Source organism: Rissa tridactyla, chromosome 15 (genome assembly GCF_028500815.1).
Source record: "Rissa tridactyla isolate bRisTri1 chromosome 15, bRisTri1.patW.cur.20221130, whole genome shotgun sequence".
Lineage (NCBI taxonomy): Eukaryota > Metazoa > Chordata > Aves > Charadriiformes > Laridae > Rissa > Rissa tridactyla.
This window is the reverse complement of record NC_071480.1, coordinates 8,378,206-8,390,443: the sequence shown is the minus strand read 5'-3', so window position 1 is coordinate 8,390,443 and position 12,238 is coordinate 8,378,206. Positions and strand designations below refer to the sequence as shown.

At 57.9% G+C, this 12,238-nt stretch overlaps 1 protein-coding gene across 3 annotated transcripts; it reads right to left on the bottom strand.

Moving 5' to 3' along the window:
- Positions 1 to 1,217: 1,217 nt before the first annotated feature.
- On the bottom strand, positions 1,218 to 12,032 carry FDXR (ferredoxin reductase). 3 transcript variants are annotated; one of them, XM_054221963.1, is made up of 12 exons: positions 11,966 to 12,032; positions 11,107 to 11,222; positions 9,900 to 9,995; positions 8,517 to 8,639; positions 7,836 to 7,949; positions 7,212 to 7,313; positions 5,768 to 5,875; positions 5,458 to 5,542; positions 4,604 to 4,803; positions 4,113 to 4,284; positions 3,460 to 3,633; positions 1,218 to 2,733 (listed from the first exon to the last, which is right to left on the bottom strand). In XM_054221963.1, exons 1-12 carry the CDS (start codon positions 12,009 to 12,011, stop codon positions 2,603 to 2,605), a joined length of 1,467 nt encoding a protein of 488 aa, XP_054077938.1. In that variant the 5' UTR covers positions 12,012 to 12,032; the 3' UTR covers positions 1,218 to 2,602. The 3 variants fall into 3 exon arrangements, with proteins under 3 accessions (XP_054077938.1, XP_054077939.1, XP_054077940.1); XM_054221964.1 differs by lacking the exon at positions 11,966 to 12,032 and adding an exon at positions 11,315 to 11,746; XM_054221965.1 differs by lacking the exon at positions 8,517 to 8,639.
- Positions 12,033 to 12,238: the final 206 nt, after the last annotated feature.

Here is a 12,238-nt window from a genome sequence, read left to right as displayed (position 1 = left end):
ACTAAAGCTAAGCTGAGCTATAACTCATCCAAGCAGGGAAGTCCACATTAAGAGCTGGCAGCGACGACTTTCAGCTTTTCAGGCTCCCTTCCAACAGCAGACGGGTGTCACTCACGGCGTTGCCTTCCTGGCTCCTTTACCCACTGTGGAAAATGGCTTTGGAGCTGCTCCTCCAGCTGCTCAGGATAGCGGAGGGTGACAGGGTGGCTGTCCCACTTGCCACCCCCTCAGACCACAACGGTGGGGACAATACCTGGAGCAAACACAAGGTTAATCACGCCTAAAAGCAGCAGCCGAGCGTGAAGGGGAGGTCAGAGCCCAGGCAGGCGGCTGGCACGTTGCGGGCAGTGAGAGAGGGGTCACACACACCCCCAGCCCCGGGGTGCCAGGTCACCCCTCCAGCCCCTCTCTGCTCCCCGTTACCAGCCTCCCAGCGCCACCTAACGACACGGCAACCGGGGACAAGGACCTTCACGGGGAAGCCAGACACATCCCCGTCCCCGTAAAGAAGGATGGAGCGCACCAGCAGTGATGGGGAGGCAGTGGGACACCCGGCTTGGGGACGCAGGCAGCAGAGGAAGGGGGAGTCGGAGGTATTGAATAAGGATTTACATAACCGTAATGATCCTTCCTCTGCCCATGAGGCTCAGTCCTCCATCCCTGCCCTTCACTGACCTTGATCATCCCATGGCTTTCCCACAGCCCAACATTAACCCCAGGGCCTTGGCCAAGTTCTGGGTTGAGCAAGGACACTGGGCTCAGTAAAGACAGGCGCTCCCCAAGCTGTTGCCACAGCCCAAACACTACCCTGAAGCATCACCGGTTTGGGAACAGCTCTTTGCCGTGCTCAGTGCAAGCACTGGGGCCTTGCCATGGCTACAAAAGCACCCAGCTCAAGGTGATGTAGAAGAAAACCCCGGGGACGAGCCAGCCCATCACCTCCCGATAGCTGCAGATTTGATGCAGCCACAACCACCCCTTCCCCGTCACATTTCTGGCTGGGCTAGCTTACAAAAACGGCTGCTCCCCGCCCTGAGCGCAACCCCCTCGCCTCCACACCCCCCTTCCCAAAGCGCTTATTCGCCTCCGAACCCAGAGCTGATGTAATCTCCCGCTCAAGAATTCAGCATTAGGACTGCATCAGCCTTGAGACGTAACGAGAGCCACATCACACAAGCAGCTGTTCGACAAAAGCTTTATTGCTCGTTTGCGTACGAGTTCCCAGTATCACATTTCCTGAGTTTCTTAATGAGCTGGCAAATGAGATTTAAATAGAAAAGGAAAGGGAAAAAGAGAAAAAAGAAGAAAAAAGAAAAAGAGAGAGAAGCCACGGATCTTCCTTCCCTAAGGTTGGACCAGAGATGGGTGGGAGTACGGTGCCTGGTGGGCAAGCCCTCTGCCATGGGAGAGGGTAACGCTTAAGCGCGGACCCGAGACAAACCGCTGGCTCCATTTACCTTCTGCCTCCACCATGGAGCCTAATTGACTTGTAACACACAGCCACCAGCAACTGCCATTGTCACCATTTACACAGGTCCCCCCCCCGCGGGGGGACAGGGACAGCGTGGGTGGCAGGACGGCCAGGGGAAGGGGCCACGCTCACACGGCCCCTGCGCCCCGGATAAAGAGGAGATTATGGCTCACAGCTTGTAATCTGGCTTAAAACCTGACACCGTCACCGCAGTCAATTTGGGCTAAAAGAAGCATTTAATAAGCTTCAAAAGACACAGGCCAAAAAAACCCCAAACCCCCAGTGAACACAGGGAAAGGGCTCAAGGCATTGATTGCACCAGTCAGCGCTCGCAGGTACCACGGAACACAGGATCTCTCGTGATCCTGAACAAGGCAGTTACACGCTTTTACCCCAATCCACCCCACCAGTTAGAACCCAGGCTCTGCCGGGGTTTAATCGTGGGAGGCAGAAAGCACAGCAATGCCCTTGTCTGTTTGTTTAGAGCTCACAACACGCGGAGAGCGGCCGGTCCCTCCCTGCTCGAGAGGAGCTGCCTTGCCTTGGGACACGGCGCAGGAGACGCGGCGCTCGGCTGGCTGCTCCGGGATTAAGGCAGTCACAGACAAAGAAGCCAGACTCAAGCAGCGGGTCCAATTTGGCTTTCCTGGAAGAGTTTATTTAAAAAACAATTATTATTAAAAGAAGCCTGCTCGGGCACGAATGACAAGGCAATGAAGCCATTTGGCTTGAGGCTTAAAGGGAAGGCAGCAAGTCACAAGGAAGCTTCTCTCTGCGACTTGCCGTGGGCGAAAAGTGTCTGGCCAGGACTCCTGCGACATGCACATCTTCCCTCACCTGTACCGGCCAATCTGTTCATGCTCGAAGGACCCAAATCACAAGAATCACCCCCAGGAGTGGCAGCCGGCTGCGGAGACGTGGGGCCAGCCAGCAGCCTCAGATGGTTTGAGACATTCACCTTGGGAACCCAGAGTTTATCATTACTAGAGAGGCTCAAGTGTCACATGCCTCTCCAGAGTGGCCACCAGCCCCGGGCACAAGCCCTGTGCTCGCAGGCCCTGCCTGTAACCTTCTGGCGTCGCCCCAGGACAGTACCAGGCGGACCAGCGCCACATTCCCATCGCTGCTGCTTTAGTGACCGATCAGCCGCAGCATCTCCTGAGGATCCACTATCTTCTCTCGGGGTTTGCCAGCAGCTTTGCCTCTTGCCACTTCAGCAGCATCTATCTTCTCCCAGTCAGAGAAGGAAATGGGACGGACCCCTGGGGTGACAGCGAGAGACAGGAGAGAGGACTTAACCAAGTAAACACAAGTTCAGCCTCACCTCCCCGTTAGCAGGGACCTGACGTGCCAGCAAACCCTGCCCTTTTCCGACACGGCGTCAGACTTCAGCTTCACAAAGGAATAATAATTTCTAACACCGCGAGGAGAGGGATGGCAGGTTCCAGTCGACTCTGATCAGTCAGACCTTTGCAAACTGTAACAACAGCGAGCCCGGCATCACCTTGGGGGACAAAACACTTCCAGTTCACTGTTAAGCCTCAGACAGTTAAGAGGCAAAACACACACACTTTAATGGAATGCCTTTAAACACAGCAACACCAAATTACTCTCCTGGGCATTTTAATCTTTCCCCCAATTTGCCCAGAAGGATTGCTAGGAAAAACCACTCAAGAGCAATAGCTCACTGCCTAGGCAGCTGACAGGGACATTTTACCCAAGGTCCATGCTGCTTTTAATGGCCTTTCCCAGAACCCAGTCATTAAGCTTAGCAATGACAGCAAGTTTGAGGGAATTCAAGTCCTCCTCTCCCCGGGCTTCGGAGCAATGAAAACAGCAGCACAACGCGTTTCCATGGTTCAGACTCTGCTCCCAGAAGTGGCCAGCAGGACTCGCTGCCCCAGGATACCCAGATCCAGGAGGAGTTTGGCTGCGTCACACCTGCACCCCGGCTGCTACAGCAGCTCACACACACCCCCACCACTGACCTCGGCTGCGCAGGATGCTCTCCACGGCCCCAAAGCCTTCTCTGGAGGTGGACACGTCCAGCGCGCCCACCTGGAGATCCTCCAGCACAGACTGGGCAGTGTCAAAGCTGTCATTCATGGTGGTGATGATCACGCCCGTGGGTCCTCTCTTCACCCACCCACTGCAGTACAGACCTGCACGGGCACACAGCAGCCAGGCTTGGTCCAGCACGTGGCCATGGACCCTCCTGGCTTCAAGTCCTTGCCCTGTCCCTGAGTGTCACATCAAGTTGCGGGCAGTGGAAGAACCCACCCCTGCAGTGGGAACAGAGTGCGACCCTTCTATGGTGCTGTCACAGGAATTTGTGTACCTGCAGATCGGCACTAAGCGGCCATATGGGCTGTATCGCTTCAGTAATAGACTCCAAGGACCAGTAAAACCACCATAAGCTTCAGCGCTGATTGCTGCAAAACCAGACACCCCTAATGCGAGCTGGGGACAGGCCAGGTCTTAATGTCTGACAGGGAGCTCGTTTATTCAGTTTCCACTCTCTGACAAGGCGTGCGACTGCCTTGTATCAGCGCCCTTGGTGACCAGAGCTTCCCATTCCAATGTCCCCAACCCACCAGCTGCGCTTGACACACATCCCACAGATATCCCTGTGGATACAGACCTGGAACACCCTCCACTCTGCCCGAGCTGTTGGGGATAATGCCGCGCTGGGTGTCAAAGGGTACTGCTGGGTCCAGTGGCAGGCTCCGGTAGCCAATGCTGCTGAGCACCAGCCCGCACTCCAGCTCCTCCACATCTCCAGTTGCGACGGCTTTGGCGGAGTCACCCGAACCCTGAGAGAGGGAGGAAGAGGCTGCTGACCACCAGACAGTCACCAGATGCAAAGCAGCAGCCTCCTCTGGTCCCCTTTGGCATCCTTGATCGCTGGGTATTCCCTAAAGGCCTTTCTGCAGCAGCACGGCAAGAGCTCCCTTTAGACAGGGAAAGGCTCTTGTCAGCGCTACCACCTTCCCCGAGAGCCTGCCAGTGGCTGCTCCAACCAGCCAGGGAACACAAAGCTGTCTTTGGAGAGATTCCCAAGGGCTGCAGGGCATCCTGCTCCATCCCTGCAGCCCTGCTAGGGCCATACCACCAGCCCCCACAAGCCCGTACCTCCAGGCGGGTCAGGGCCATGCGGATGCCCCTTGCCCGCCTCCCGTCAGCAGTGGGCAGCACCTCCTGGGGGCTGCGCTGGAACTTCAGCCCCCATTCCCGGGGGGTTGCTGCCTGTGCCGCCAGCGTCTTCTCCCCAGGCTTCTCCAGGGCTGTTTTGATCATCAGCTCAGTCAGTCGCTTCCTGGGCCTGGGGGCATCTAGGAAGAAAGAGGGAGCTTTAGGGCAGCAACCGCAGCAGAAGCCCCCCAGGACACAGCACAGAGCCGAGAACGCATCAAGGCAGTTTCAGTGGTATGTGAGTGTCCATTTGGAGTTTGTCACGCCGATGGGAGTCCAACGCCATTGAGATGACAAACTGCAAGTCAAAGTGACCAGGAGAGCTCCTGAGGCTTGAGGCCAGTGGGACACACAAATCAAAGCCTGCGATTTTGCTGTCTTGCGGGTGCTTGGAGGCAGCAGCCTGTGGAGAAGAGCAAGTCTCTGGACACCCTTGAACTCAGCGTTTTCTTTTTAGCTCTGCAGGAAGCTCTTAAACCAACAGCCTTGGGATCTCTCCTGCAAGGTTCCCCCAGCCCTCCTGAACCTCCTGCCCTCATCACTCAGAGCGTAAGCATCACTCCCAAGCAGCAAACTGGCTGCACAAACAGAGACACAGTCTGTTCCCTTGTCTTTGTGGCCTCCTAGCACTCTGAGGACAAGCCACACCATCGTCACCTGGCTTTCACATGCCATGCATTAAGGACGGGGCAAGAGCTTCTCTAATGCGCATTCTGAGCATCTCCAGATCACCTCTGGATGTTCGCCTGTCAAGGTGAGTCCCCATCCGGAGCAGCACGGCACAATTCCCTCACCTTTAACCGCATTTTCGAGGCCCATGAAGTCAGCAGGGTTCAGGACAGGCCTGGCACCAGGCAGGTTTATCATCTCCCGCAGCTCCTGGGAATTGCAGGCAGGAAGATGTTACCTCCAGCACAGAGAGGTAATCCAATGGCCCCGGGCCCCCTTCCCCAGCAGTCCAGGCTAGAAGCCAGCAAATGGGTATAGAAAGGAGGGCACCCGAGTTTCCCATCCATCCCTAGACCATCTCTGTCCACCAGGGATGCGCAGCCCCGGGGCTCAGCGCTGGCAAACACAGCTGCCCTCCAGCACCCCCAGCCTCACCTTGATTGTGAAAGCAACTTGGAGAGGTCCCCTCCTCCCAACCAGCCAGACACGCTTCACCTTGCTGCAGGCAAGAGCTGCCAGGGAGCCGTCAGTGATGTCTGTCTTCTGCAAGACAGAGACAGGAGAGTGGGACGAGGGCAGATCTGGAGGGAGCTGAGGGGAAGGCACAGCCTCTGAAGGTGAAACATCAGCAGAAAAGCAGGCTGTGCAGGCAGAGAGCCTGGGCGGGGATGGAAAACAAGTCATCTCCCTTTGCACAGAGCTATTTGCACAGCTGGTCCCTCATCACTGAATGTACTTTCCGAGGCCATAACGCACTAGAGGTAACGAGCCAGCACCCCGTGAGATTGTCTCAGGGGATCCACCCCAGCAGGTTAACCTTGGGGCTAACGGAGCAAAGCTGTCCAGTGATCTCGCTTTTGGGGTGCCTGGAGGGTGATCTCACTGTTGGGTGACTTCCCTGCTCAGGATATACAGGCATTTGGGTGAAACCCACTGCAAACCACAGCTCAAATCACTTCCTCCCCACCCCAGGCAGCTACAAGCGCTGCCAGGGCTCAACCGACGGTTGGCATCTCACAGCAACGCCACGCTCTGTTTCAATCATGTGCACGTATCTAGATCACAAGGAGATCTTTTCCAGAGAAGACACGATGGGAGGGACACCAGGTAACCAGGATAAAACATTCCAGACCAATATTCGTAACAGAAAACTGCCTGCATATGCTGGCTCTCATTCCCAGTGCCCTGTCCTTCACAGCACTGCTTCCCAGCTGGCTTTAGCCACTGGCTGGCAGTGCCTCCAAGTTGGTTGGGTTTTTTTTTAAATTTAATTTAGATATTAATACAGGAAGTTGTTGCACAGCTGTAACAAACATCATGGCAATTCTCCAGGAGGGAGGGCCTTTGCTGCCAACATCTGGGACAGCAGCTGTACGGAGCAGCTGGTGCTCACCAGCTCCCAGCTGTCTACAGGGGGGCACGGCAGTGGGAGGAGAGGTCCCCCAGCTTGTACCAGCCACCAGTACGCCCAGTTCTCCCAGCAGGAACCAAGCTGCCACCCTCAGCTGCAGTAGAAAAAAAACAGAAAATCCCAACAGGAGAAGCTTCTAGTTTGGTGGTGAAAAAGGGTGAGCATTTCCTCCTTTGCTTCTCAGGAAAGGAAGGGATGAAGCTCAACTGCCAATATTTTGGGTACCAGCACAGCAGTCCAGAGGGCTCTGCAGTGTTACTCAAGGCACATCTGCAGCTGCGGATCACTCCCCACGGACTGTGAATCCATAGGGTGCACCCAAGGGGCAACAGCCTTCCCTGGGGAAAGATTCCAAAGACAGGAGCGTCTGAGGTTTTGCTGAGATGGGCAGGAGCCAGCACCCACCCAGCAGGGAGGGAATTTGGGCCCCAGGCTGCCTTCGCAGCATGGAGCACCCCCATGACTCACCCTAAGGAGACTCAGTGGGGACAGGAGGATCCGGGCGATATCCAGTGCCACATTGCCATGACCCAGAATCAGTGCTGTCTCGCAGCTCAGGTCAGGCTTCAGCTGCAGGGAAAGAAAGACCTGCCCGTTAGCAAATCCACCTGATCTCCATGATGTTCACCCCCTCGGACCTGCTCCTACAACCCAAATTCACTTCCACCCCTCTTTTCCCCCAAAAGAGGTGATGCAGATGGGGAAACTTCACACCAGCCTCCACCCCAAGCAGACACAGCAACACAGACGCTTCCAGGCACCCCAGCCGATCCCTCTCCCCTTCTTCCTGCGATGACATCTCTGGGGGAAGGAGCTGTTTTGTCCAAAAAACCTTTTCAGGCCAAAGCAGAGCACCACTCCCCCCAGGTTCCCATCTGGCCCGCCCAAAACGTGCTGCCAACCTACAGAACCGGCTAATCCGCTCTCCCTGATGTGCAAATTGTTCACATTTCTACCATCTAAGAAGGATTTAATGTGGTGCCTGCTAATCTTTTCCAATTGCAGGCCTTTCAGGACTTAATCTGGAGCTGAATGCCTGTGTTTGGATGCAGGACGGGGAGGAAGGGCAGGGAAACACACGGCTGTACTCACATCCCGGTTCTCAGGCAGCCCGTTGTACCAGCCCACGAACTCTCGGGCCGAATAAACGCCAGAGAGGTTCTCCCCTGGGATCCCCAGGACCCGGTTATCTTCAGCACCGTAACTCTGAGGAGGGAGCAGACACGGTCAGAGGTGTCACTGCATGCAGGGTTTGAGACCAAAACACAAATCTTCCACCTGCTGCCAGGGACCCTGCATGGCTGCCAACCCTTCCCGAGGGTCAGGATACCCAACGGAGGGGCTAAACACAGCCTGAGCACAGGGGCTTCATCCACCCCACCCCCCTGGGCTCCAGAGCCAAACTTGACCTCCCTGGGCTAAGGCAGAGCATGACAAACTGAGGAGCGAACAGGAGGGACAAATCCGTGTCAGGCTGAAGTAGGTATTGGCCATCACAGGGAAGAGGTTCCTCAAGCGCTGCCCTTTGCAGCGGGGTTTCAGAGAGCTGCATTTGATGCCATGCACTAACACAGGCTCTCTGCAAAGCTTTGGACAAGCCTCGTAGCATCTAAGCTATCTCAAGGCTGGGAAGAGTTTACCACGGTAATAAGGCACCCAGAAACGCCTCAGCCAAACCCTCTTCCCGAGATCCCAGTGGGGAATAGCTCTGTAGACCTTCCCCATGACTTCTAGGGAGCTAAGGCAGCCCTGGCTCCGGGGCACGGTACCCACCAGCACCACGGCGTGGTAAGCCTGCTGCAGCTCTGCCACCGTGACGTCCCTCCCCACGGTGACATTTCCGTAGTAGGCACAGCGCTCCGAGCGCGCCGTCTGCGTGAAGGCGTTGATCACATTCTGCCGAGATCAAACAAGCACCGGGGAGTTACGTCCGAGCCACAGCCGGGGCCAAGGCCCGCTGCTGACATCTCCCGGCCCCCCCAGCCTTGAGATGCTTCTCCCCCTCTCTGAGTCAGTTATTCCAAGATTCTTATCTACCAACAGCCACAGATCATTCACGGGGAGATAAGCACAGCTGTGACTTGGCACTCTTTCCACCACCCCTTGTAGAAAGGAAGATCCATCTTTTGCACCCACCTGGGGAGGACAGGACCCTTTCAATACCTTCAGACCCTCCGAATAAACCCTGCTGTAGGGGAAAACTTCCCAAAGGTGAGGTTTCCAAGAGAGTCCCACTGAACAACCCCTTCCATCAAGCGTGCTGCCTGCCGGACCCCCTCTGCCAGCCTCTCATCTCAACCCTTCCTGAAACCCACTTCACCCAGAGAGAACACAGGGCAGGACGGTGCCCAAAGTCTTTTTTTAGTGAGCTATCGGGGCTACACAGCAAAACAACCACTTCTTCCCCTACAGCTCCGGCCGGACTCAGCCTGGTAACGGGATGTACTGCAGACACTGCCCCAAACTCACATCCGTTACATCCACTCCTCATCTCTCAGCTCAAAGGGATCCAGGCGTTTTGGTCTGACGATCTCCAGGGATTAAAGGAAACCATTGGAAGATATTGCTGTGTTTGGACCTCCTGTGTCCTACCACTCCAACCACCTCCACCCCGGCTCAGACGCGGCAGACACCCCGGGTACAACTCACACCCACTGTGAGGCAAAGCAAAATGGTTGATTTCAAAGAGCTCCTTGGTTCAACTTCTCCTTGCCCCGGTGTGCACCTACAGTCCAACTCCATCACCCCTAACAGCAGATCTGTGTATTCCCAGGCACCCAGAACGAGTGCGGACTGAGCAAACAGCAACTGCAGCGAGAGGGCAAGATCCTGATGGCATAAAGTTCTCTAGTACAAAGAAACCCATCCATGATCCTTGGTCTCGCTCGAGGCCAAGCTGACCAGCACCCACAGCAGCACTGCCCCTGCTTTTGACCCGCTGTCCAGAGCCTTAATGCCAGATGTCCCATATCACCCGGCCGCGGCCCTGCTGAGTCTCGGCACAGACAAGGAGGAGATCTGGACCTCTCCAGTGTGACAGCTCCACACCACAGTGAGCCTTGAGGCACCACGAAGGACGGCGACTGCCTCGCCTGCACCCACCACCATCACCGTGTTCAACCGCACACGCGAGGCCAGGGGGAAGCCAGCACCAACCTTCACCTCAGGGTGGTCGGGGGCCACCCCAAAACGGACAAGCCCGAAGGGAACAGGCAGCTTCTCATAGATGTCCACTTGGGCCCCGCCATGGTGCTGCAGGAGAAGGAAGTCACGGTTAAGGGACAGGGACAGAAAGGCCACACGAGCCCAGCAGCTCAGGAGGGACATGCGTCACTCGCCTGCTGCTGGGGGAAATACGGGGCAGGAGGGAGGGCTGCATCAAGTCCCTTAAGTCAGAAACAGCCTCTTCCGTGCACAGGATGGTGCTGTACCTGTTACTGCCAGCTCAGATCGCAAGGTGCAGCAGAGAACATGACCCCAACCATCATCAAGTACATCTCATGGGGGGCTCCATCCTATCCCATACCTGGGGGGCTGACGGAAGAGGTGCCACGCTGGCTGGGAAGCACCCAGCACAGCACCCTGGGTGCTGATGGAGCCCCCAGGCCATCTGCCAGCCCCTGGCAGAGATGCCCATGCCCGGAGATTCCCCTGAGCTGAGTCACCTCAGGGTCGGAGCTTTTAGATAGTCGTTTTGCTGCAAGGCTTTTGTTATCGTGTGTTTTGAGTCAGCCTCTTCCCAGGGATTAAGCAGCCCTGAAATTTGTCCCTGAGGCTTAGTAACAGCTATTTTCCAACACGTATCGGAAGACAACACAGCACAGTTTAATGACGGGGTTAAGCCACTGCATCTCTGGTCAGTGCCAGCAGCCCAGTTCTGTGCTCAGGTCTCATTTCCCCACAGAGACCTGACCACCCAAAGCACTAATGTTTACAGACACCGGGTAAAGGATCACCCCTGTGCCTTAATTCAGCTGGGGGAGGCAGGAGAGCAGGTTCTGCACATTCCCTTTAACGTGTGGTTCATGTCATCCTGGTCGGGTGACGACAGCTCGGCGCGAGGCAGATCTCTGCTGCTAAATTAATTCCAGCAAAATCACTTGTGCTGAACCTGGGTCTGGCCTGGATGGCCCAGGGGCAGGGCAGGGACGGGGGCAGCAGTGCCCACCCCAGGCGAAGGAGACCAAGACTCTGTGAGGCCAGAGCTGCCCCAAGCAGCCCCCCAACAAGAGAAACATGGCTGGAGCGGGGCAGGGAGTCCCCAGACCCACTCCCCAACCCTTTTTGAGCCAGACAGCATGGAGACGCCCCCCTCTGCAGGCGTTTCCCTACCCTCATCCATCGCCAAAGCCCACCCTGGTACCTTGAGGATGTGCTGAGCCGTGTAAAAGCCCGCGGGCCCACTGCCCACCACACAGACACGGGGAGCCGGGCCGTAGGAGGAGGAGGAGGAGGACGACGACAGCCACCGCTTGAAACCTGGAGGTATGAAGGACACAGAGGCCGCGATGGCACCTGAGGTGCCCACTCCCAGGCCTGGCCACAGCCCTTCCCTCCAGCCCGGCACCCACCCAGAGGGGCTCGTCCCCCCGCACTGGCCATGGCGCCCAGCCGGGCGATGGAGGAGGGACGGGGTTTATGTACCCAGCCAAGGCTGGCAGCCCCCGCGCTCGGCCAAGCCCACGGCCTTGGCGCGTACAGCTGGAATGGGACGGGGACGGTGGGGCTGTCAACCGCCTCGGAGAAGGGCGCCAGAAGGCACCGCAACGGAGACCCCCCCCGGCCACACACACCGGGGGGCTCCAGTCCCGGCCCGAGGGGCGGGGGGTCCCCAGCACGGTCTGAACCCCGGTCCTGCGTCCCTCAGTCCCCCAAGGCTGCAGTACGGGACTACGAGGCACGGCTCCTGCAGCCCCGGTTCCCCCAGTCCCGGTTTCCCCCGGTTCTCCCGGTCCCAGCTCCCCCCGCAGCCCCGGTTCCCCCAGTCCCGGTTTCCTCCGCAGCCCCGGTTACCCCGGGCCCGGTTCCCCTCCGCAGCCCTTCAGGCCCGGAGCCCCGGTTCCCACGCTTCTCCCGGTCCCAGCTCCCCCCGCAGCTCCGGTTCCCCCCCAGCCCTGCGGGCCCGGAGCCCCGGTTCCCCCCGGACGCCCCGGTCCCGCGACACGACACGACCCCCCCCCGGTGCCGGTGTCCCCGTGACGCCGCGGGGCCCCACCCCTCACCGCGCGGGACGACACCACCCCTCCAGCACGCGCCGCCCGGTGCCATCCCGGCGGCCGCCGCCGTAGCCCCGCCCCTCCTCCCCGGCCACCAATTGAGAGGCGGGAGAGCGCCATGCTTGGCATAACCCCGCCCCCACGGCGCCGCGTAGCCCCGCCTCCACTCCTGTAGCCAATAGCGACGTGCGGTTGCGATCACGCTACCCGGAAACGCGCGGTACCATAGAGAGGTACGGCGGGAGGGAGAGGCCACTTCGCGGCCGCCCGCGCCGCCAG